The sequence below is a fragment of the Dermacentor variabilis genome, chromosome 11 (assembly GCF_050947875.1).
Source record: "Dermacentor variabilis isolate Ectoservices chromosome 11, ASM5094787v1, whole genome shotgun sequence".
Lineage (NCBI taxonomy): Eukaryota > Metazoa > Arthropoda > Arachnida > Ixodida > Ixodidae > Dermacentor > Dermacentor variabilis.
Window position 1 is genome coordinate 6,227,853 of NC_134578.1, and position 20,602 is coordinate 6,248,454.

The window sequence follows — 20,602 nt, forward strand, 5'->3', positions numbered from 1 at the left end:
TAGCTGGCGAGCAAACTGCAAAGTTGTTCCTAACACTCCCTTTGTGCCTTTAATAAAGCAGGTTTTATAAGTGCAGCGTAATGGTTAACTTCCTAATGTGAGGAACAAGTTAAGGAAATTGTTTCATAGTAATGGCGAGAAGGTTGTACATAATTCGAAAGCTATTCAATATTCGGTTCTATTCTGGCACTATTCGATCAAAATTCGATTAGGTCTCAAAAATTGCTGTTCGCACGTCCCTAGAAACTGACAGTAAAATAAAAAAAGTGACTGCAAAGTACATTTCTATCCGTCTACAACTCTCCCCACGCAAACATCAACTCTTGCACTTGCGACGGCTGCAAAGCGTTGGACAAATACTCAAGGATATTTTTTTTATAAGCACAGTGATGACTTGAGCGGCAGAAACCAAGAAAAAAAGAAAAAAAAGTTCAGGAAAGGACGTATACTTCCATGTAATTATCAGTAAAGCGCGTTTCTATTTATTTCGCCTTTATTGTAGTATAAGTATTTTGTTATTTCTCGGCAGTGCTGCGTGATAATATCAAGAAAAAATTGACCCGAGATTTATTTGTTCTGTTTGGCATTTGAAACGTAAGTTTTTGGTCTGTATGCGTCTGAACGTGCAAAATTCTATTTTGTTTTGAGTTTGCAAACGTTGCAAAAGTACGGGGTTTCAGAATTTATGCTCGGCCCACGTTCGTAAATGACAGAGCAGTGGCAAATCTGTGAATCAACAGATGGAATATAATTTGTCGGCACAGAATAAAGTGCAACTCTATTAAAGGGTATAGGGCTGAAATTTATATACAACTGAGACCGCGCTAAAAACCCAAGTTTGATCAGAAGTGATGCCAACAACAGAAACATTGCTGATAGCACAAATCGAGGAGTACTCCGAAGAGGCTTTTCGACATGCACTGGGCTAATGCACGTGGCAGCTGTTGATGGCCGTCATGGTGTCTCCCGCCTGGCAGCCGAAGATGTCGATGAACATGGGCGCATTGGCTGCCGCGAATAGGCCAGACGCGTAGGCTGTCTCAAAGTCCAGCGTGTTTCCGTCGCGCAGCGCGCCTTGTGCCGTGCACAGCGTCAGGCACGCCCGTTTGTAGAACATAGCGTTCGAAGAGACCATGCGGGGCTTCTTCCTGCTGACTATGTCGCGGTCGTACTGGCGCTTGACCGCGTACGCTATGCGCAGCGATTCCATGACGCTGAACGCATGGTCGAATTGGTCGTCGTTCAGTTTTGCATGCAGCTTGGCTGTCTCGCGGGCGTAGCAGTCCTGGAACGCCGAGTAGTCGGTCAACGTGCTGTTGCTCCAGCCAGCCGTTGCTCCTCCATTCGTCCGTGCACCTCGGTCGACAATGAGTGAGAGGACTTTGCGGGCCAGCTGAATTCCGAGCACGGCGATGTTGATGAACTTATCATCTTCAACGTGTCTATAGAACATGGGAGGCACGGCGAACATAGGAGGCACCACGACCGCGAATTTCGCACTGTGCACCATCAGGTTGGTTCCGATCAGCATCTCCTCGAGGCCGAGGTCGTCGCTTCTATCCACCGACAGGAACAGACAATTCTTGAGGTCGCGGACGTACAGATTGACCACGTTCGACACAAACCCTGCAGAGGTCACCTTCCTGCCGCTGCTGCACTGCACCGCCTGCTTCGTCATGCTGGCGCCGTAGAAGCGCACAAGGCGAATCCTGGCCAATTTCTCGAGCGCCGCCCGCCTGTCTGCTTCGGCCATCCAGGTCCAGTTAGCCACTCGGCTTTTCGTTTCTTCCGCTATGGTAGCCAAGTAAATGTCGGCGATTTCTTCGATCCCCTTGTTGATCGATAACAGGCTGCTGAGGAGGTGAAGCCAGGTGTCTTCGAACGCCAGCCGCATCATTTGGTAACATGCATTTCTCACGGCGTAGGCATCGCGGTTATCGGACAGCATGTAATCCAGTTGTAAGACGCTCCTCGAGACAAGGGCCATGATGTAAAGAGCTCTTGCAGCAGACTTTGTCTTTACCAGAACGTCGCTGAGCTCTCCACATATGGTGTTGATCCCCACTGTAATGATTGAGACATTTTCAGGAAGAAACAGCTCTTTTTGCAGCACCTCGATCCACGTCTTTCCTGGAAAACTCTGACACTCGATTGCTGACAGCCTCATTTCAGGCTCGCCGTCCTCTGTGACGTTCTCTCGATTCTTGTCCAGGCTGAGAACCTCTTCGACGACGGTGTCGCTAGCGTAGTCTTTGCCTATCACTTTGATGAAGCGGTTCATATACTCGTGGAAATTTTCTTTACGATCCGGTGTTGCGTAAATGTGTAACGGGTAATACCTCCGAACCTTTAAACTCATGTTCCCTTTGTCGTCGATGACGCTGAATGCCAAGAGCGTGTGGAAGCGGTTCACTAAGGAAAGGCGAAGGACTTCGCGGAAGAACTGCATCGGGTTGGTCTCGGTGAGCCACTTCAATATGGAGATGTTCAAAGCCTGAAGGAATAAGCATCGACATTATAAAAACGGTGGTTTGTTAAAAAAAAGTAAGTCGGTACGATAGTGCATTGTTACCGCAAGTTTCATGGCACATATCTCGAAACCTGTGCGATCTTTAGAAATCCTTCCAAGTGGATATGCCTTGCAAGGTCACTGGTTGCAATTAAGAAATTGCAATGTATGTGCAAATTAGGTAATTAAACAGTTGATTAGTTAATCTGTGTTAATTATTCTGGCATGCACTTTGATTGCTCGCACGCGTAATGTCACTCACTTCAACTACTCCAGCTCAAGGACTACAATTGCTCTGTCTGCTACAGGTGATGCTCAAAAACTCTGCATTGTCTAAATAAAGCACCCTGTATGTGTATGGCAAATGTAAGCGAATGAATAAGCATCTGTTAGTATGCAAGGTTCATTTTCGTTTAGCACTTTTTGTATCAATATCCCTGTGCGTGCCACACCTCAGCAGCGCAGCCTTAGCAGCACAGAGTTGGGTCTGGATGAGTGCTGTCAGAAAGAAAGAGCATCCATGGCCTCAACCTACTCCTTGCACTTTATTTGAGTATAACCGGCAGAGGACTCAGTCAATTCTTGAACGTGGCGGATTGATGGAAATATAAAATTTAAAGTAACACCGGGGCTAAGAAAAAAAGAACACTTTGTCAAAGTGCTCCGGATTAATTTTGACAACGTAGAGTTCCTTAACGCGCTCACGGTGCACGAACGTCTTTGCACTCCGTCCCTTCCCAATGGGGTCGGCCCAGTTTAATCGCCAAGACAGCCAACAACGAGGTCCCGCCAAACCTCAAGCGCGAACCGCGAAGGAAGGATAGTTCTTCACCTTGAATAGTTCGTCCGTGGAGGCCTGTATGTCGGCGTCTGCCTTGAGATATGTGATGCAGGAATTGTAGAAGATAGCCGCGTTCTGCATCAGTTCGTGGTTCTCGCCGTGGACGTGGGCCCGGACGAGCACCTCGTGGAGTGTATCCGAGAAGTTTTTCGCCACGTCGATCATGAAGGAGGATGGGCGCTTCGTGTTCTTGATCCATCGACCGCACACGTGTCGGTAGAAGTCCGAGCACGGGTTCACGTTGTGATCCATCAGGCTCTCGGTAAATTCGACGACCTGCACAGTGGCGTGACCACGGTTAATACGTTTCTCATGTATTATTATTCAAATAAGTTCGGCGCAAATGCTTAAGAGGGAACTATTTCGTTGTCCTCTTAAAAACAAATCTTGCAGATGAAAAAATTGTCATGGTCAGAGAATCAAACTAGGGACCAACGCCTTATCGGGATGGTTGCTGCATATCGTCTGCGCAAAACCAGGAGGTTAGGGGGTGGCAGCACGGGGTCCAGGTGATCAACTCGACGCGCTGTACGAACGAATGAATGAATAACGGCTTTGTTTGGCAACATGCTCTAGCTGTGACCTGGCTTGTTGGCTTGAAGCTCTGAACGAAGAAATTATTTAAGTATGGCAGCGTTCTCCACCTCGCGAATTTCCGCCAGGTGGAGCAATTTCAAGAAATAAATTGCTACGACTGTCAAATATTTCCCACATTGGATAACCTTCCGCTCTTAAATTTAATCCCAGTTCATCAGCGTCTGCGTATAGGTGGTGTTCAAATCAGGCCTATACGGCGCATTCTATTTCGGATTAACGAATATTCGTGCAGAAGTCATCTACCCTGAAGTATGCGAATGGCCGAAACGGGTCATGAGTGTCGGCGCGTACTCTTTCACGCATGGAAAAAAGAAACGAAATAGGAGAGGCCCTGTCGTCACATTTTTGAAACCGGAAATGCAGCCATGTTGGTGTGCCATCTCCCTTTGCACCTCCAATCAGCTCGCCCGAGAAGATAGGCGCGACCTTTGAATTCACATTGCTACAAGCCGTCGGAAGTGTGTGCTGCCGACACGCATCAGAACAAAGCCTACGAAACTTCTGTAACAGTTTTGGTGAAGCAGACGCGCTCCTGTGCTTACGCTCCTAGGCTCCGTGCGTGATTACTTGAGTGTTTCTGTTGCTGGCAGACAGTCACACTCATAGACCCTAAACTTTTAAGCTTGCGCACCACACTCCAAAGTCAGCTTGTCTTGCGAACAGAATGTACTGCGAGAAAGAGACGGGCCGAGGAATATAATCTCACTTTTCAAAGGCTGAGACCAGCAGCGAGAGCTTCAGGAGCGTGGTCGCTGTGGCAACATTGATGTTTGGGGTACCAGCCCCAGTGGTCCTTTGCGAAAAACAGCACGTGTCTTGCGCCACGCTTTCTCCAGCGCGTCCGTGCTGGCCGGGATCTTTCATACACTTTCCTTCCTTCCATGCTCTCACGCTGCGTCATCTGGCAGCGCCGCCGTGAAGTCCGGGCATGCCTAGTGGCATGTGGGAAGACTTGTGGTTTATCATGTCCCGCGTTCTTTATTACTCGTCATTCGAACGCAGACGAAATCACCGAACGCCGCTGGTCCTATCGTTTCTTGTTCGAGCGCTGGCTAGAGCGCGCGGAGCTGCGCGCTTCGGCGGCACTTCGTTATCGTCGATTAAACGCCGATGGCTCGCCATAGGCACATGCCCGGTTGGTGCGAAAGAGCATCGAAGAGCGGCACGCACAGAGTGGCCCCTCGAACGCCTACCCAGCGGCAGGTACCCAGTGGCGCATAACCACGGGAACCGCTCGTTTTGACTGCGCCAATTTCGCGATCGGCCCTCATTTTGAGTCTGCACTATCTTCGGAATTGACCCATATGTTTGGTTAGGTTAGGTAGCCGGAAAGAAACCGGTCTTACGATGCCAAGAATGCTATTCGCATTTAAGTCGATATGGTAGGCGGTGCCTTGTTGTACTGCAAGACGGAGCCGGAAACAAGCACTTCATGATCGCCATGTTTAGACATCACCTATTGGAGTTCCTTCCACAACTCGACTGTGGCCACGCTACCGCTGGCGTGGGCAACTAAAACTGCGCATATATTTTAGTCGTAGAAGCTGCACCACAGGCTTTTCGCAATAAAAGGAGCACACTAAGCAAGTATGAAGTTTGGAAAGCACTAAGATATCTTGGCGCGTCCCAAGTTCGGCTGAACTAGAAACTTAAAAAAAAATGAATTCAGAAGCACCAGAACGACATACGGAAAGGCAATGTAAGCTTGGACGCTTTGACGGACCATCACGTGTTTTCTGACACCATTGACTGGGATTCTACTGACGTAATCACTACGGAGAAGCGTCTATCCTCCCGTCCGCTCTTAAAGTCTTCAAATATTCGATCAATAACGCACGCAACGGACCGGACGCAGGTCAATCTTCGGGAAATATCCACGTGCACCATGCGCCACGTAGCACGTAAATAATCGGACCATCTTACACTCCTCTTCATTGTGAAGAAACCTGTAGCGACCCCGAACCATCAGTTTCTTTCCCTTAATCTTTTGTTTGTTTTCTTTTAACCTTATCGACTGCTGCTTTTATTTTTACCGTGTATCACCCTCGCCTGACCAGTTTTTTTTTAACATTGGGCTATGATGATTGGGTTACTAATACATATATGCAAGATCGCCAAGCTTGTTTTTACAGCGAAGCTGTGTATGGCTAGCCAATTCGTCCGTCCATCCGTCCGTCCGTCCTTAACCTGTACGCCGAAAACTCATCCGGAGCAACCCCATGCGCATGCGCGAAAAAAACAAAGAGAAAGAGAGGAGTGCGATTGGCTGCGCCAGTAGTGACATCGCTGCTCTCCGTCGAAACCGAGCGCCCGCGCAGCAGTTTCTATTTGGCTCCGAAATGGGCAGGCCAAGCGTCATACGTACTCCTGAGGAGCAGGCGGCTTTCGATCAGCAACGCCGCGAACTGAACCGCGGGAACGAGCTCGTCTACGACGTGCCGATGCTGCAACCCGGGCACAAGAATAGGCTCGTGCAGCCGAGCGCAAGCAGCAACTGCGTACCGACGATCCTGCAGCCTATCAAGCCGTCGTTTATTGAACCGTTGAAGTTAACCCGGTGATAGACACCAGTGCCGCATGCGTTCCAGCTTCGCTGGTTAACCATCTGTGCAGAATGCTTGGGCGGTGACTTTCATAGGACGCTTGCATTTGCTAGCCTGACTTTCTGAGTGTATGTATTTAATTATTTTTATTGTTCTCGCGTGTCGCTAAGCCACAGCGATCTCGCAGCGAACCAGTGTACCAGGGCGTCATGAACCATAGGCCTCTTGGGTAGCAAAACCGAAACTGATGCGTGGAAATAGGTAAATTATTTGGGATACTTTGACGCTTGCCGAGTCTTCCTTTTTTGTTTAGAGTTTAAAGTGTCTTTGAGCTTCATTTGAGGTAACGGAAGTGGAAAATGTCACATCAGATAATCCTTTGAAGGGTCACCTCGTGGCACTCCTGTCCCACGCAGGGCAGGTTCCTAGTGGCCTGCCTTTTACCGCCCGCGAAATGGACGAACACAGACATGCCTATGATGCAGCCGATGCATATGAGGATGCCGACCGCAACGACGCTTTGCTTGAAGACATTCATCCCATCTGGAAGAAAGGCACTTTCATGTCGGGTTTACTTGGTTTATTTATTTATTTATTTATTTATACTGCGATCTTAGATATCATAGCAGGGTAGTACATAACAAATTGTCACACAGAATGAAGCATAATGTAAAAGAAACAAACACTAAAAATGAATCAATAACCGAAATTTTCAAAGCCATTGAGGCACCATAAAATCAGACATAGCACAGCAGATAAAAAAAAATTATCAAACTACGTCAGCCTTGGGCCACAACATCATCGGAATGGCTGTTCCATTCAGCAATTGTGTTCGTTCTAGGCACGAGAAAACCATAAATAACACTGCAGATAAAAAATAAGAAGATACCTTAAGTGTTTCTAAAACGATGACAATTAATCTTGGCTCACTTCATCATCATAAAGGAGATTCCATTAAACAGTGGTGATGGGGCATCTTGTCCTTATACCTTCCGAGGTGTTCAGATGTGGTTCAGTCGTTATGTTTAAGAAGCTACATATATTTTATTACTTGAAATATATTTGCATGTGGACTTTAAATGTATGAACACTATTGTTTCTATGTTACTTCTATGCTTTTATTTATTACAGCATTTCACATGTCATACGTGTTCGTGAAAAGCATTTATATTTATTGCACCTTTGTAGCAGATTGTATGGTGCATGTCTTTCTTTTCTCTGTTTATTTCACGTTCTTTCTTCTTTTTTGCCGCGTTGTGCCAGTTGTCCGTGTGAAATCACAATGGGGCTTCTTCCAGGGCGAGATTAGGAATCTTGGCTACTAGGCTCGAAAACACACACGACACAAGGAAGGAGACGGGACAGAGCGCCACTTACAACTGCTTTTATTCGGAGGCACACCACACACTTATATACCCGTCTTAGACGCAAGGACACAATCACACCAAGATTGATATGGAAGCGCACTGGTTAAATATTTCTTTTCAGCCATATATATATTTCTTTTCAGCCATATATTTATATATGGCTGAAAAGAAATATTTAACCAGTGCGCTTCCATATCGATCTTGGTGTGATTGTGTCCTTGCGTCTAAGACGGGTATATAAGTGTGTGGTGTGCCTCCGAATAAAAGCAGTTGTAAGTGGCGCTCTGTCCCGTCTCCTTCCTTGTGTCGTGTGTGTTTTCGAGCCTAGTAGCCAAGATGAATTGTGACCAACTCGCCCAACAAGACGTCCTTTTACGAGATTAGGAAAACCACAAGAAGGGAACGGGTAAGTCCAGTGCTTCGTTCTTTTGCCACTTGTTTGGTGTGCGCGTCTGTCTCACTGGTTTTCCTATTAATTCACCAGTCGCTTCACAAAACAGTAACATGCATGGCCCGGTTCTGTGCACCGACAGATGCACCACCCATGTTGTTGCAGAGGCCGATTCTATGATTTGCCGCTAATATTGTGTAACATGTCGTGTTTTTTTTTAATTAAAAGTGAGGGTTTTCCTTGCGAACCTCTCCGGGTTTCTTGACTGGCTGTCCTATTTCCTGGCTGTTCCGTTTACGAATATTCCGACGAGTCACCCACGACTGCAGTGCGGGGGATCGAATGGAAACAAAAAAGAACAAGAAAACTCCCCTTCTCGCATCCGCGGCTGCACGCTAATGAGACTAAAGGAACATAAAGACTAAAGGAACATCAACTTAGCGTCGAGCAGGTGAACAGGAATCTAGATATCCCCGTCAGTGATTTCCCCTCTAAAGCTTGTGCCGCAGAATTCAGACGCTGTGAAGTGCTGAAAAAACAATGACCAGTTGGTTCGGGAGATAATTGAGGCAGCCGAGATTGCCAGACTTCGTGACCAATGCGTTAGCACGCCGTCTTTGTTACTAACAAAAAAAAACTTGAGCTTTTGCACGTACAATCATTATCTCGAGTACAAAAAAGTGCATGTTTCAGATGTGCAATGACGTGTCTGTGACACGTGTGGGCAGTGGTCTCAGAAGCCGTGTTTCTTTCAAATAAACGTTGTTGAAAGTCAGCGCTTGCGGTGTTGTCTTCTCGTCACGTGTCCCGTCTACGTTTTGCGCTGTTAACACCAGGATGGAAAACCAAGAAGCCCAAGCTGCTATTCGAATGCCAATGAGGAATAAACGCTTCTTGCGGATAGAATGGATTAGAATTACGCATGCTGGGGGCGTCTCAAACCGCGACGCGTTCAAGGCGTCCGTCGTACTCGCTATTCAACTCCACTTAACAAGAGGCTCGGTATATATATATATATATATATATATATATATATATATATATATATATATATATATATATATATATATATATATATATATATATATATATATATATATATATATATATATTTGTGTGTGTGTGTGTGTGTACTCGTGGTCTCGATCGACTCCTTATGCCCTCAAACAAAGTTTCGGCGAATATAGATTCCATCCAACTCGTTGGATTTGCTGCAATATTTTTATTTTGTTTCACATTCATATATTACGTAACCCACTGCCCTCTACAGTGCCTCGGCGCTTGAGGTTGCCATATAAATAAATGAATGAATGACACACACTGGGGCGGCAGCTCCCGCAGACTTTTACCAGTTTTTACCTACTTCACCTTTGAAAGATAGCCGCGCCAGGTGGAGCCTGTTCGCAGCTCAATTGCTTTTTCCCTATTAATGTAAATTTAGGCTAATTGAAGAATAAAAGTTAGTTGTTTCAGGTTAAGGTATTAATTTTGCCTGAGTTGTGATATGATATCCCATGCAGTTTGCCAAGACGTTCAAGTTTCTTCGTAAAACCAGTGACGCAATAAAACACGTCGTGCAGTATTTCTACGGTGAAATAATAGCGATCTTAAACCTTCAGAAAGAGAGGTAAATAGTAAGAAAGTCGCCGTTTTAACCGAAAGTCGAAGCATCGATTGCGATAGCAAATCAGTAGACAGCTATACGAAGTGAGGATACTAGCTTTATCGGCCGTATAAACTCGTAAACATTCGTTTACTAACTAAATTAACAAACATGGCGTCACGTGCTCACAGGCAAACATAAACACATCTCACTCGATGACCGCTGACATTCGCTGTCGAAACGCTGGCGTCAGGACGAGCGACAGCAGCAGCGAGCGAATTTACTTTTGTGCTTCCTCTCGCTTCAACGCGAACTAAGCGGCGACAGATCACCGGCACACGAAGCTATACACACGAAGCACACGGTGCACCTGTCGCAGATCGCAGATAATCGCAGATCGCTTTCAAGAAAGGGCCTGCGCGGCCGCGGCATACACAGCAGCCGCCGGTGTAGAACGACCCCACTCCCCGGTGCCTTGCGCGCGACCGAAGACGGCGCGCTTTCCCCCCGCTTTCCTCCCTTGCACGCGCGCGGGTGAGCCGCCATCATCGGCTAACCCTCGCAAGCTTTCACTCCCACATACAGCATACGGTGTGCGGTGACGATGTTAACGCCCTAGGACTTTATACTGAACATCGCGTCGACGGCGACTGTAGAAATGCGCCGGGAGTGTCCATATAGTTGCTATCACAATAAAATAGCTACGCGCTGGCTGTACTTTCAGGATATTATCACCGCTCCACAACAACGTCATTTCCCGTGAAAGGAGCGGTTCGTAACGGCCATCATCCTATCGCTGTTGTATATAATTGGGTTTGTCAGCGCCTCCGCAGGCCCCTCATCAGACACTTGTAAAATTTTTTGTTTATAGATTCCAGACTAAGAAAATTGGGAGTTTCACCCGAGGGCGAAGCACTGAAAGTGATAGGAAGGTTTAGCTTTGCACTCGAGCTTCTCGCACGGTATTCAAACACTACGCAGAGGGGACATAGTGCGACGCAGCAGGCGGGACAACTGCTGCTGCGCAGAACAAACCGGGCCCTGACAGATGCACCGGGCTCGGGCGATATGAGGAACAGCGGCGTTGCAGGGGTCACATCACCTCGATGGTGCACAAGATGAGAGCGGCGGAAAAACGTCGCTGTTTGTGAGCGTTCCGCTCAAACAGGAACCATGGTGTGGCATGCACACAGTTCCTCAGCAGGAATGTTAGTGTGAGTCCGCGCACACTTCTTACCAGCAGTTGAAGCCATACGCTGCTCCGCCAGCTCCTCTGGCAGAGCTGATTAAGCAGAACGTGACGGTGCGTACCATGGTGCGTACGAACATCACGGGCAGGACATCACGAAAAGAGCAGGCTAGTTATTTAGCGCACTGCGAGATGGCGCCACTTTGCAATTATCTGTAATTATTTTAGCTTTGTGCTCTATCCATCTACGGTAATGACGCAGTTTCGCCACATGGATTCTTCTCCACTTCGAATTAGCCTAAGACGCCTAGTTTGCGGCTACTGCTTCGCTTACAATGGCGCTAAGCGCAGCAGAAAGGCAGCGACGTCGACGGGCGAATGTCATAAAATGGACCTCAGGGTACCAGCGAGAGACACGCTAGCGGGAAGCACGAAAGTATTCGGGCGTACCAGGCGCGCACTACTAACTGTGCCTCTCGTATTCGTGAAGCTGAGCGCGTGTGCAAGGTTAAGGCTGATGCAGAAGTCGCGGGGCGCCGTAGCGCTGAGCTTAGCGTCCCTAGTTGATGGCTGGGCGTGATTATATTTCTTTATAGAGTTTTCAGAGCGCAGCTCCTAGGCGCCCGTTCATTCGATTAGCGTCGGCGTCCCTCGGCATAACCGAGTGAACGAGCCCAGCGAATGATGAAAGAGCGAATGCGGAGCGCAGTGTGGAATGAAAAATGGCGATAGCGAAGATATAGCTCACGGAGGAAAGTGAAGGAGGAAGGAGCAGCAGAACCTTGAGGCGTACAACAGAGGAGCGGGTGGCGAAAGCGTTGGAAGAAGAGCCTATAGCGTCGCGCAAGACAGGCTCTGCGGTGACGACCACTACGACATCGCACCAGAGTAGCGCGCCGTCGTCTGTTTACCGATAGCGTGCGGCTCCGTATATGGAAATAAAGCGCTGCATGAGTGGAGGTCTTTCTGCGGCGGCTGCTGTAAATCGCGCCCGCGCGTCACCCACGCGCTGCCTCTAGCCATCTCACGATTAGCAAAGCAGTCGCGTGACACTTCTGTTCGTTTGCACCGTGCCGCACTAGGCAAATTATCCGCGCCAGCTAATATATCGCGAAATGAAAACATGTATAGAGCTGCGGTCAAATTTCGCATAAGCGAGTATCGTAGAGGTCGGTGAATTTTTATTTTACCATTTGTAACAACGCGTCATTATTTCGTATTATTGACGGCGCCTTCAGGACATCAAAGCGTCAACAAGGACACCAAAGCTAGAACCGTGGACTGGTTCATAGGTTGAGACTCGGCGAGGCCCCAACCCACGGATCGCCCTGCTTCCAGCTTTCATCCCCCCCCCCCCTTGCCCCCTGGGTGCACTGGAGTTTCTGCACCGCCCGCTTTATTATCTCAGCTGCTCTCCCGAGGCCTCCGTTTGCCGGTTACGTGTGTCCTCCTTGAGCAGTACTTGAAGGAAATCCAACCTATCATTGCGACGAAGAAAGCACCCCGCGAAAAAAAAAAGGCATCGCGACTTCGGCAACACCAGTGACAACATTGCAAGCGCGTCGCCAGTTACCAGGCTGCCCAAGACAGTTCCTAGCCGAACCAAAATGCTCCTACCTTCGGCGAAATAGCTCGGCAACAGCACGCCACGCGCTCAGCTAAGCTGCAAGAAAGCCGCCGACAAGCATGTAGTGTGCCTTCTGCGGTAGCGGACCGCGAGTTCGCGAAGTGATTTGTGGACAACCCCTTCGGATTCGCCTGTATAGTTTGCGAACGCCTGTGGTTACTGGCGAAATTGCGCTGTGTTCCGGTGCGTGTAATGCGATGGCTCTGGGGGATGTTTCCTGGTCGCTCCAATGATAGTTGCAGGTGACTTTAATGTTGACATATCGAAGCCAAGTGGCCGTTGGCTCATCGAATACATGGACAATATACTCAACCTGCATCTCGGACCAACCCCAAGGTCTACCCGGCACGTTCAAGGAACATGTATTGCGGCCATCTTTGCATGGCATTTACCATCCTTTGTGTCCAGGTGCTACATCAATTCCTTCAGCTAGCACAAGGGGTTGCTGATAGTTGTCAACGTTAGTCTTCGGGAAGGGGTAGATGTGGCACTAGGCGTCAACGTCGGCGCATCCACGTCAAAGGCTGGCATGCCAGCCCAATCGCAATGCTAGTAGAAACTGTGCAACTGTTGCTACTTCTATGAAGACACGTTTCACTTTCGTGTTATGACCGATTCCTGTGAAATAGAGATCAACCGAATTGTTAGATGCCTCTCTGGAGGCATTCTCATTCTCCACATGTAGACTGCGCATGCGCAGTCTACATGTGGAGACTGCGCACGGCGACTACATGTGAAGACTACAGCACGGCGACGGCGGTGACCACATGGACGCGCCTCGTGTGACCGTATAATCGCTGTCGCAATAATGATACGTACTCTTTCGGGTATACGTTGTCTCCCGACAGTAGCCGTCATCTAGCTTGCATACATTTCCCTTCTTAAAGAGGAAGCTCGGGGTAAACTCGGACTTCCCTGTCCAAACACGCGTGAAACCCATAAATGCTCTTATGAGACAACCGCTTGACCCAATTGAACTTCTGTCACACAGGAAAAAGAAAGCAAACTCTAGGAACTGTGGGGTTCGAAGATACCTTCTCTTTTTTAGTTGACAGAAATTGGTCAGTCTAAAAAAATTGAAGCACATATAGGCTCACCATCATCATCACCATCATCACCATCATCACCATCATCATCATCAGCCTGGTTACGCCCACTGCAGGGCAAAGGCCACCCCCATACTTCTCTAACTACCCCGGGCATGTACTAATTGTGGCCATGTTGTCCCTGCAAACATCTTAATCTCGTCCGCCCACCTAACCTTCTGCCGCCCCCCGCTACGCTTCCCTTCCCTTGGAATCCAGTCCGTAACCCTTAATGACCATCGGTTATCTTCCCTCCTCTTTACATGTCCTGCCCATGCCCCCCATTTCTTTTTCTTGATTTCAACTATGATGTCATTAACTCGCGTTTGTTCCCTCACCCAATCTACTCCTTTCTTATCCCTTAACGTTACACCCATAATTCTTCTTTCCATAGCCCGTTGCGTCGTCCTCAATTTAAGTAGAACCCTTTTCGTAAGCCGCCAAGTTTCCGCCCCTACGTGAGTACTGGTAAGACACAGCTTTATACACTTTTCTCTTGAGGGATAGTGGCAACCTGCTGTTCATGATTTGAGAATGCCTGCCAAAGGCCTCCCCAGCCCATTTTTATTCTTCTGGTTATTTCGGTCTCATGTTCCGGATCCGTGGTCACTACCTGCCCTAAGTAGATGTATTCCCTTACCACTTCCAGTGCCTCGCTACCTATCGTAAACTGCTGTTCTCTTCCGAGACTGTTAAACACGACTTTAGTTTTCTGCAGATTAACTTTTAGACCCACCCTTCTGCTTTGCCTCTCCAGGTAAGTGAGCATGCATTGCAGTTGGTCCCCCGAGTTACTAAGCAAGGCAATGTCATCAGCGAATCGCAAGTTACTAAGGTATTCTCCGTTAACTCTTATCCCCAATTCTTCCCAATCCAGGTCTCTGAATACCTCCTGTAAACACGCTGTGAATAGCATTGGAGAGATCATATCTCCCTGCCTGACGCCTTTCTTTATTGAAATTTTGTTGCTTTCTTTATGGAGGACTACGGTGGCTGTGGAGCCGCTATATATATCTTTCAGTATTTTTACATACGGCTCGTCCACACCTTGATTACGCAAGGCCTCCATGACTGCTGAGGTTTCGACTGAATCAAACGCTTTCTCGTAATCAATAAAAGCTATATATAAAGGTTGGTTATACTTCGCACATTTTTCTATCACCTGATTTATAGTGTGGATATGGTCTATTGTTGAGTAGCCTTTACGGAATCCTGCATGGTCCTTTGGTTGACGGAAGTCTAAGGTGTTCCTGATTCTATTTGCAATTACCTTAGTAAATACTTTGTAGGCAACGGACAGTAAGCTGATAGCTCTATAATTTTTCAAGTATTTGGCGTCCCCGTTCTTATGGATTAGGATTATGTTAGCGTTTTTCCAAGATTCCGGTACGCTCGAAGTCATTAGGCCTTGCGTATACAGGGTGGCCAGTTTCTCTAGAACAATCTGCCCACCTTCCTTCAACAAATCTGCTGTTACCTGATCCTCCCCAGCTGCCTTCCCCCTTTGGATAGCTCCCAAGGCTTTCTTTACTTCTTCCGGCGTTACCTGTGGGATTTCGAATTCCTCTAGACTATTCTCTCTTTCATTATCGTCGTGGGTGGCACTGGTACTGTGTAAGTCTATATAGAACTCTCAGCCACTTGACCTACGTTAGAGATCCCTAACTCTGCAATAATAATGTGCTTGCTATAGTTATGACATTTTAACATTTTATTTTATATTCACCAAGACTGATCAAATTGGTGCAGCAAATGCCGAGCAATATTATTTTTCCCTTTCTATATATGTACTTAAAGAGAAGAAAGGGAGCTAACCGAGGGGCCGATTTTTATTATATATACGATATCTAATCTGATATGATTAACTCGGGCCCCTCGGTTAACCCCCTTTCTTCTCGTTTATTACATAACGAGGGTCTCGAATCCGGCAACATTGATGCCTTCAGGTAGCATGTGTGGGTTTATTGACCAGTTGCCTTCACCCCAAAAAAGATCACGTTCTCGTGATGCCTGCGGCAGAAAGGATGTTCTACATCCGCCATCAAAGTCTGTGGGTGGTGGCGCTGGCTAACACTCCCAGGGTTCTGCTAGGAAACATGAATACCCAAGAAAGTGGATGGGTATATGGCGCCGCGGTGGCTCAATTGGTAGAGCATCGCACGCGAAATGCGAAGGTTGTGGGATCATTCCCCACCTGCGGCAAATTTTTTTCATCCACTTTAATTTCCATTAATTTATCGTTTCTTTATTTCATTTATTAAGCACAAGTAATTTCCTCTATGTTGTTCTTGGTGTCAGTGTTTGTTGACTTCTTCTGATATATGTACCTAGCAGCTTGAGAGGTAAAACTTCCTCTCCCCCCTTTTCCCACTGCGCTCCTGATACTTTCAGGTCATGGATGGCAAGTCCGAATCAGCGTAACATGTCGTTCCTGACCGAGAGCTTAGTGTTAAAAAATGCACCTACGACTACGATACTCCCTAACGCGACATAAACTGAGCTCTATAAATATTTTCATTTCGCGACATATTCGCTTGCACGGACTAGCTGTCTCGTGCAGCACGTTGCAAATGCAGCGAAGTGCGGCGCCACTGCCCCGCTAATCGGGATACCGCGAGAAACGGCGCGTGGGAGACGCGTGGGCGCGATTCACAGCAGCCGCCGCCGACAGACCTTCCAGGCAACGCGCGCTACTCTGGCGCCATCTCGTAGCCATCGTCACCGCGCTAAGCTTTTCTTCTCACGCTTTCACCATATCCTCGTCTGCTTTGCGCCTCATGGTTGCGCTGCACCCTCCTCTCTACTTTCCTCCTCGCGTCTTTCATCCTCCGATGTGCTCCGCGTTCGCTTTTCGTTTTTCGCTGTGCTCGTTCGCTCGGTTACGCCGACGCTGACACTCGCAGCAGAAAGTGGCGCCTAAGAGCCGCGCTCTAATCAAATGATTGTATCTAAGATTGATGACGATTATTGTTGGGGACAAGACAATTCCAGAAGGCGTGAAATATTTTTAATGTAGCAGATGGCGCCGTCCAGCGATTGTTATACCACAAGAATTCCAATAAAGCGGTTTAGTATATTAGCAGAAATGGAAGCTTATGGAACGTTGCAAGCTTCTCTCGTATTGCAAGGTTACTGTGTTTACGACTCCCTTTGAAGGAGCAATATACAGTAACTTGAAGCAATTTCCCCTGCCAGTGTCCTCAAGCGACAGTCTATTTCTGCCTTCTCCCATTATCGGAGCCAAGGACCCATGTGACGTTTACATCACCACCCCCTCTCATCCTCAATCCTCCTCTTATCGCTGTGCGGCGGATTTCAAGAGGTGGCATCACAGCTCCTCACAAAAATTTCTATAGAACGTAACAACCTTCCCTGCACGCTCTTCAATAAATATTTGTTGCTGGGCGAGTTGGTTGAAGTCTAAGAAGAAAGGAACAGAGCAGGCGCTAACTCTGTTCCTTTCTATTCCCTCTATTTCCCTGTAGCCCTAATATACCTCCCTTAGACGCTCTTCCTTCTCGAAGCGGTCGAAGCGTTCGCACTTACCAGTTTTACTGGCCACACGACTACCAGTCGTGTGGCCTCCAGGGGGCGACATTTCAGCCACCGGTGGGTCTTTCCTGGCATCTGTTAAAGAAGAGTGAAAGAGGGACGCAGGCAAGTGTCAGCCATGCAGGTTCCCACAAAAATTACTAGAGGAAGCTTTGGCGTTGTCATCGCTGTGATCCCGACGCTAGAGTTTATAGTGGTTGCAAGTGTGGCGGTTCAGCCCGCATGAGAATGATGGGTAGCACACGGATTTGGCCTAAACTTGGTCGTTTTCGCTTCAGACGGCTTTGTGACCAGGCCAGTTTGCTTTCAACCGAACATTGCGCTGTAAATGCAACAATTCGCGGTGATATTTTGCATCCGCGCAGAAATTTATTGCTTTCATGCATTTAGAAAAAATATATATAATTGCTTGGTGAAAGCGTAATAAAAAAGCCGCAAGAACATCTGAAGCCGCAATCCCTGCGATTAAAAAAACCCACGCACTAGCTGTCATACCCGTGGGCGCTGAATGAGCGCAGCACCACAGTTGCCTCTAATAATTTTTGTAGGGAGTTTTACAGGGGTCGCCAGTTACCAGGCATTAGACATGCCCGGGAAGTACGTACACTTGACGACAATTCTCGTCGGCACTGAAGGGGAAGGGCTGGTGATTCTGCACAGGTGTTACTGAGCTAAGCAGTCCAGCAGCGTTTCAGAGCGCTTTCGGTTTCTCAGAACGGATACTGGATGGGCGTGTGTGACTTCCACGTGCTACTATAGGTTTACAATTCTCGAGCGAACCAAGTCGGGCTGGTGACGGTTGTCATTGTCAGTGCCAGCAGTGGCCAGCGTGTCCGTACAAAAACGTTTTTCTTTTCGTCCGATTTGCAACAAGGGAGGTGTAGTGATTGCCTGGCTGACATGGACACCAATCAATATAGAGGTAGGACCTACAATGGAGGTAGAACCACGACAAAAACGAAACCATCTTGATGTTTATGACAATACAACAAAGAGTAAAAATGTCCAACCTGAAAACTGGGCATTCTGAAAATGAAATCTCGTTTAATAATTGTTATTTTGTAACAAAAAAAGTAAGAGTCAGGCCATTTAACCGTCCCGACTGGGTCAAATCGGGACTGTCCCGCAAAATTCAGTATGGTTAGCAACCCACCGTGTGATACTCGTAGTTTCGCATGTGCCCAGACGAAGGAGTGAAAAGCAGAAACGCAATTCAAATGTAACATGGCGATTGTGTTTCCGCCTTATTGTACTGTTATACTTAAGGTATTTGCGTTTTTCTCTTCTCCAGCCCAAAGTAAAGCAGTAGAACGGGTGGGGCTTCCTTCAGAAGCACTCTTACTTGTGCGTGATTTGCCTCCGTAACTTTCTTTTAGGTGCCACAGAAATATGTCGGATTGTTCATCGTCAACACACACGAGCTTCACTCATTTTTTTTCGCACGCCGTTCGGACCATCAGCGTTTCGGAGAGTCGCAAGCCGCTGGTTGTGCGCAATGCTCCTTTCTGGACGCCAAGAAATGTTTTGGCTCTTCCGAAGCTCGCGCTAACAGCGACACACGTCGTCTATAGGTGCTCGCAGCGGGCACGCTCGGCGAACGAGGCCTGCAGGCGGCATCGGCGAGTAGTGTCGTCGGCTGCACTAGAGAAAACCGCGCACTGACGCAGACTCGACAGCTACAGACATCTCTGGCTGTCCATCGCCGGCGGCGTTCCGTCAACGTCGGCTTGGCAGCTTCCCTTAACCCGAGCCCCGCGTGCAATGTTGGCCGCGAGGGCAGCCATGCAGCCAATATAACGAAGTAGTGGATATAACGATATAAACTCGACTCCTCCTTTAACTAAGTTATAAAAACTGCATAAATAAATTTACGAAACACCCATGAGGTATACACACCAGTGTTTCACATCGTTCACCGGTTAAAGCCGGGGCTTACCGTGAGGCGACGCTTCAGCTTGTTCTCCTTCCTTGGCATCTGTAGTTTATAACACGCTCGTGAGTGAGACCCACGTATGCTGCGCGCAATTGTTTAGACGAAACAGGGCCCGTAAGCTCTTACGACACAGTTCTTCGTAAGAGAAAATTCAGCCAATCCTGGTGCTGGGCATATTAGCGAAGGCGGCCGACCGATGGTAAACAGCACTTGCGGACGAAAGGCTGTGCGAATTCGGACCCAGAATTCATCCGCGTTGCTACTGCTTTGAGTAGATTAAAAAAAGGCTTGTTTGTGCATTGTTGGCGTGCCGCCGCCCTGGGGTATACGGCACGAGAAGCTGCGCGCGAGCGAGTCATTATTAGGCGTCTTGGAACACCGAAAATCATCAGCCGAATTAGGCACGAGTATTTGGTAGAAAAATTACTCCAACGTCGGATGAAGTAAGATACGTTTTCTACGTTGCCGTGCACATAACCAATAACGCGTAAAACTACACGAAGGCCAATCGGGCTGATAGTAATGCAATTGAATTCTGGGAGTTTACGAGCCAGAACCACGATTTGATTATGCGGCATACCGTAGTGGGGGACTCTGGAATAATTTGCAACACCAGGGGATCTTTAACGTGCCCTCAATGCACCGAGGGCACGTTTGCACAATTCATTCAATTTTGCATAATTCGCTCCCATGGAAATGCGGCCGCTGCGGCCGGGATCCGATCCGGCAACCTGACGCTTAGCGCGAAACCGCAGCCGCTGCGGTGGGTGGTAGTGATGGCAAGACAAAAAAGGAAGCCTATTTGGGTAGAGGTGTTAGGAGACTATCAAGTAATTTATTACATCCGAAAAGCCTCCAAACGCAGATGGCGGACTCGTAGAGCTTCTTATTAAAATCACTAAAGTGAATAAATTTTGCACTGGGATACTTCAATTTTCATGGGTCATCTTCGCGTTTAGGGTTTCATTCATTATTGTAGTGTTATTACGTCTTATCTTTTAAAATTTCCAATGATTCCTACTTCAAGCGTATAGAGACCGTAGGTCTCTATGGGCACGAATAATAATAGCGAATGGCTACATTAGTAAGCCTATATTTTGTTGAATATGATCCATTTGTACAGTCGCATCATCATCAAAAGTCAGAAGAGTGAAGTGCTGGCAAATCCACATGTAAACTATCACTGCCGTGCTGACTGAACAACTCACTGTAATTTCAGCTCCTGCAAACTCTAGATTCAGATTTTATTTTGATGATTTTTGTTATAAACTCTATGGGAGGAATGTGGTTGTCAAAGAGAGCTTAATGATATAGTAGCTGCACAAACAATCATAACAGTGCACCCCATCGAGCTCAAGCAACAAA

General features: G+C 47.6%; 1 protein-coding gene across 1 annotated transcript; it reads right to left on the minus strand.

Moving 5' to 3' along the window:
* Nucleotides 1-713: 713 nt before the first annotated feature.
* On the minus strand, nt 714-19,279 carry LOC142564442 (endothelin-converting enzyme 2-like). The gene is made up of 4 exons (XM_075675443.1): nt 19,241-19,279; nt 17,299-17,379; nt 3,342-3,626; nt 714-2,494 (listed from the first exon to the last, which is right to left on the minus strand). The coding sequence occupies exons 1-4, from the start codon at nt 19,277-19,279 to the stop codon at nt 926-928; spliced, it is 1,974 nt and encodes a 657-aa protein (XP_075531558.1). The 3' UTR covers nt 714-925.
* Between the last annotated feature and the right edge of the window lie 1,323 nt (nt 19,280-20,602).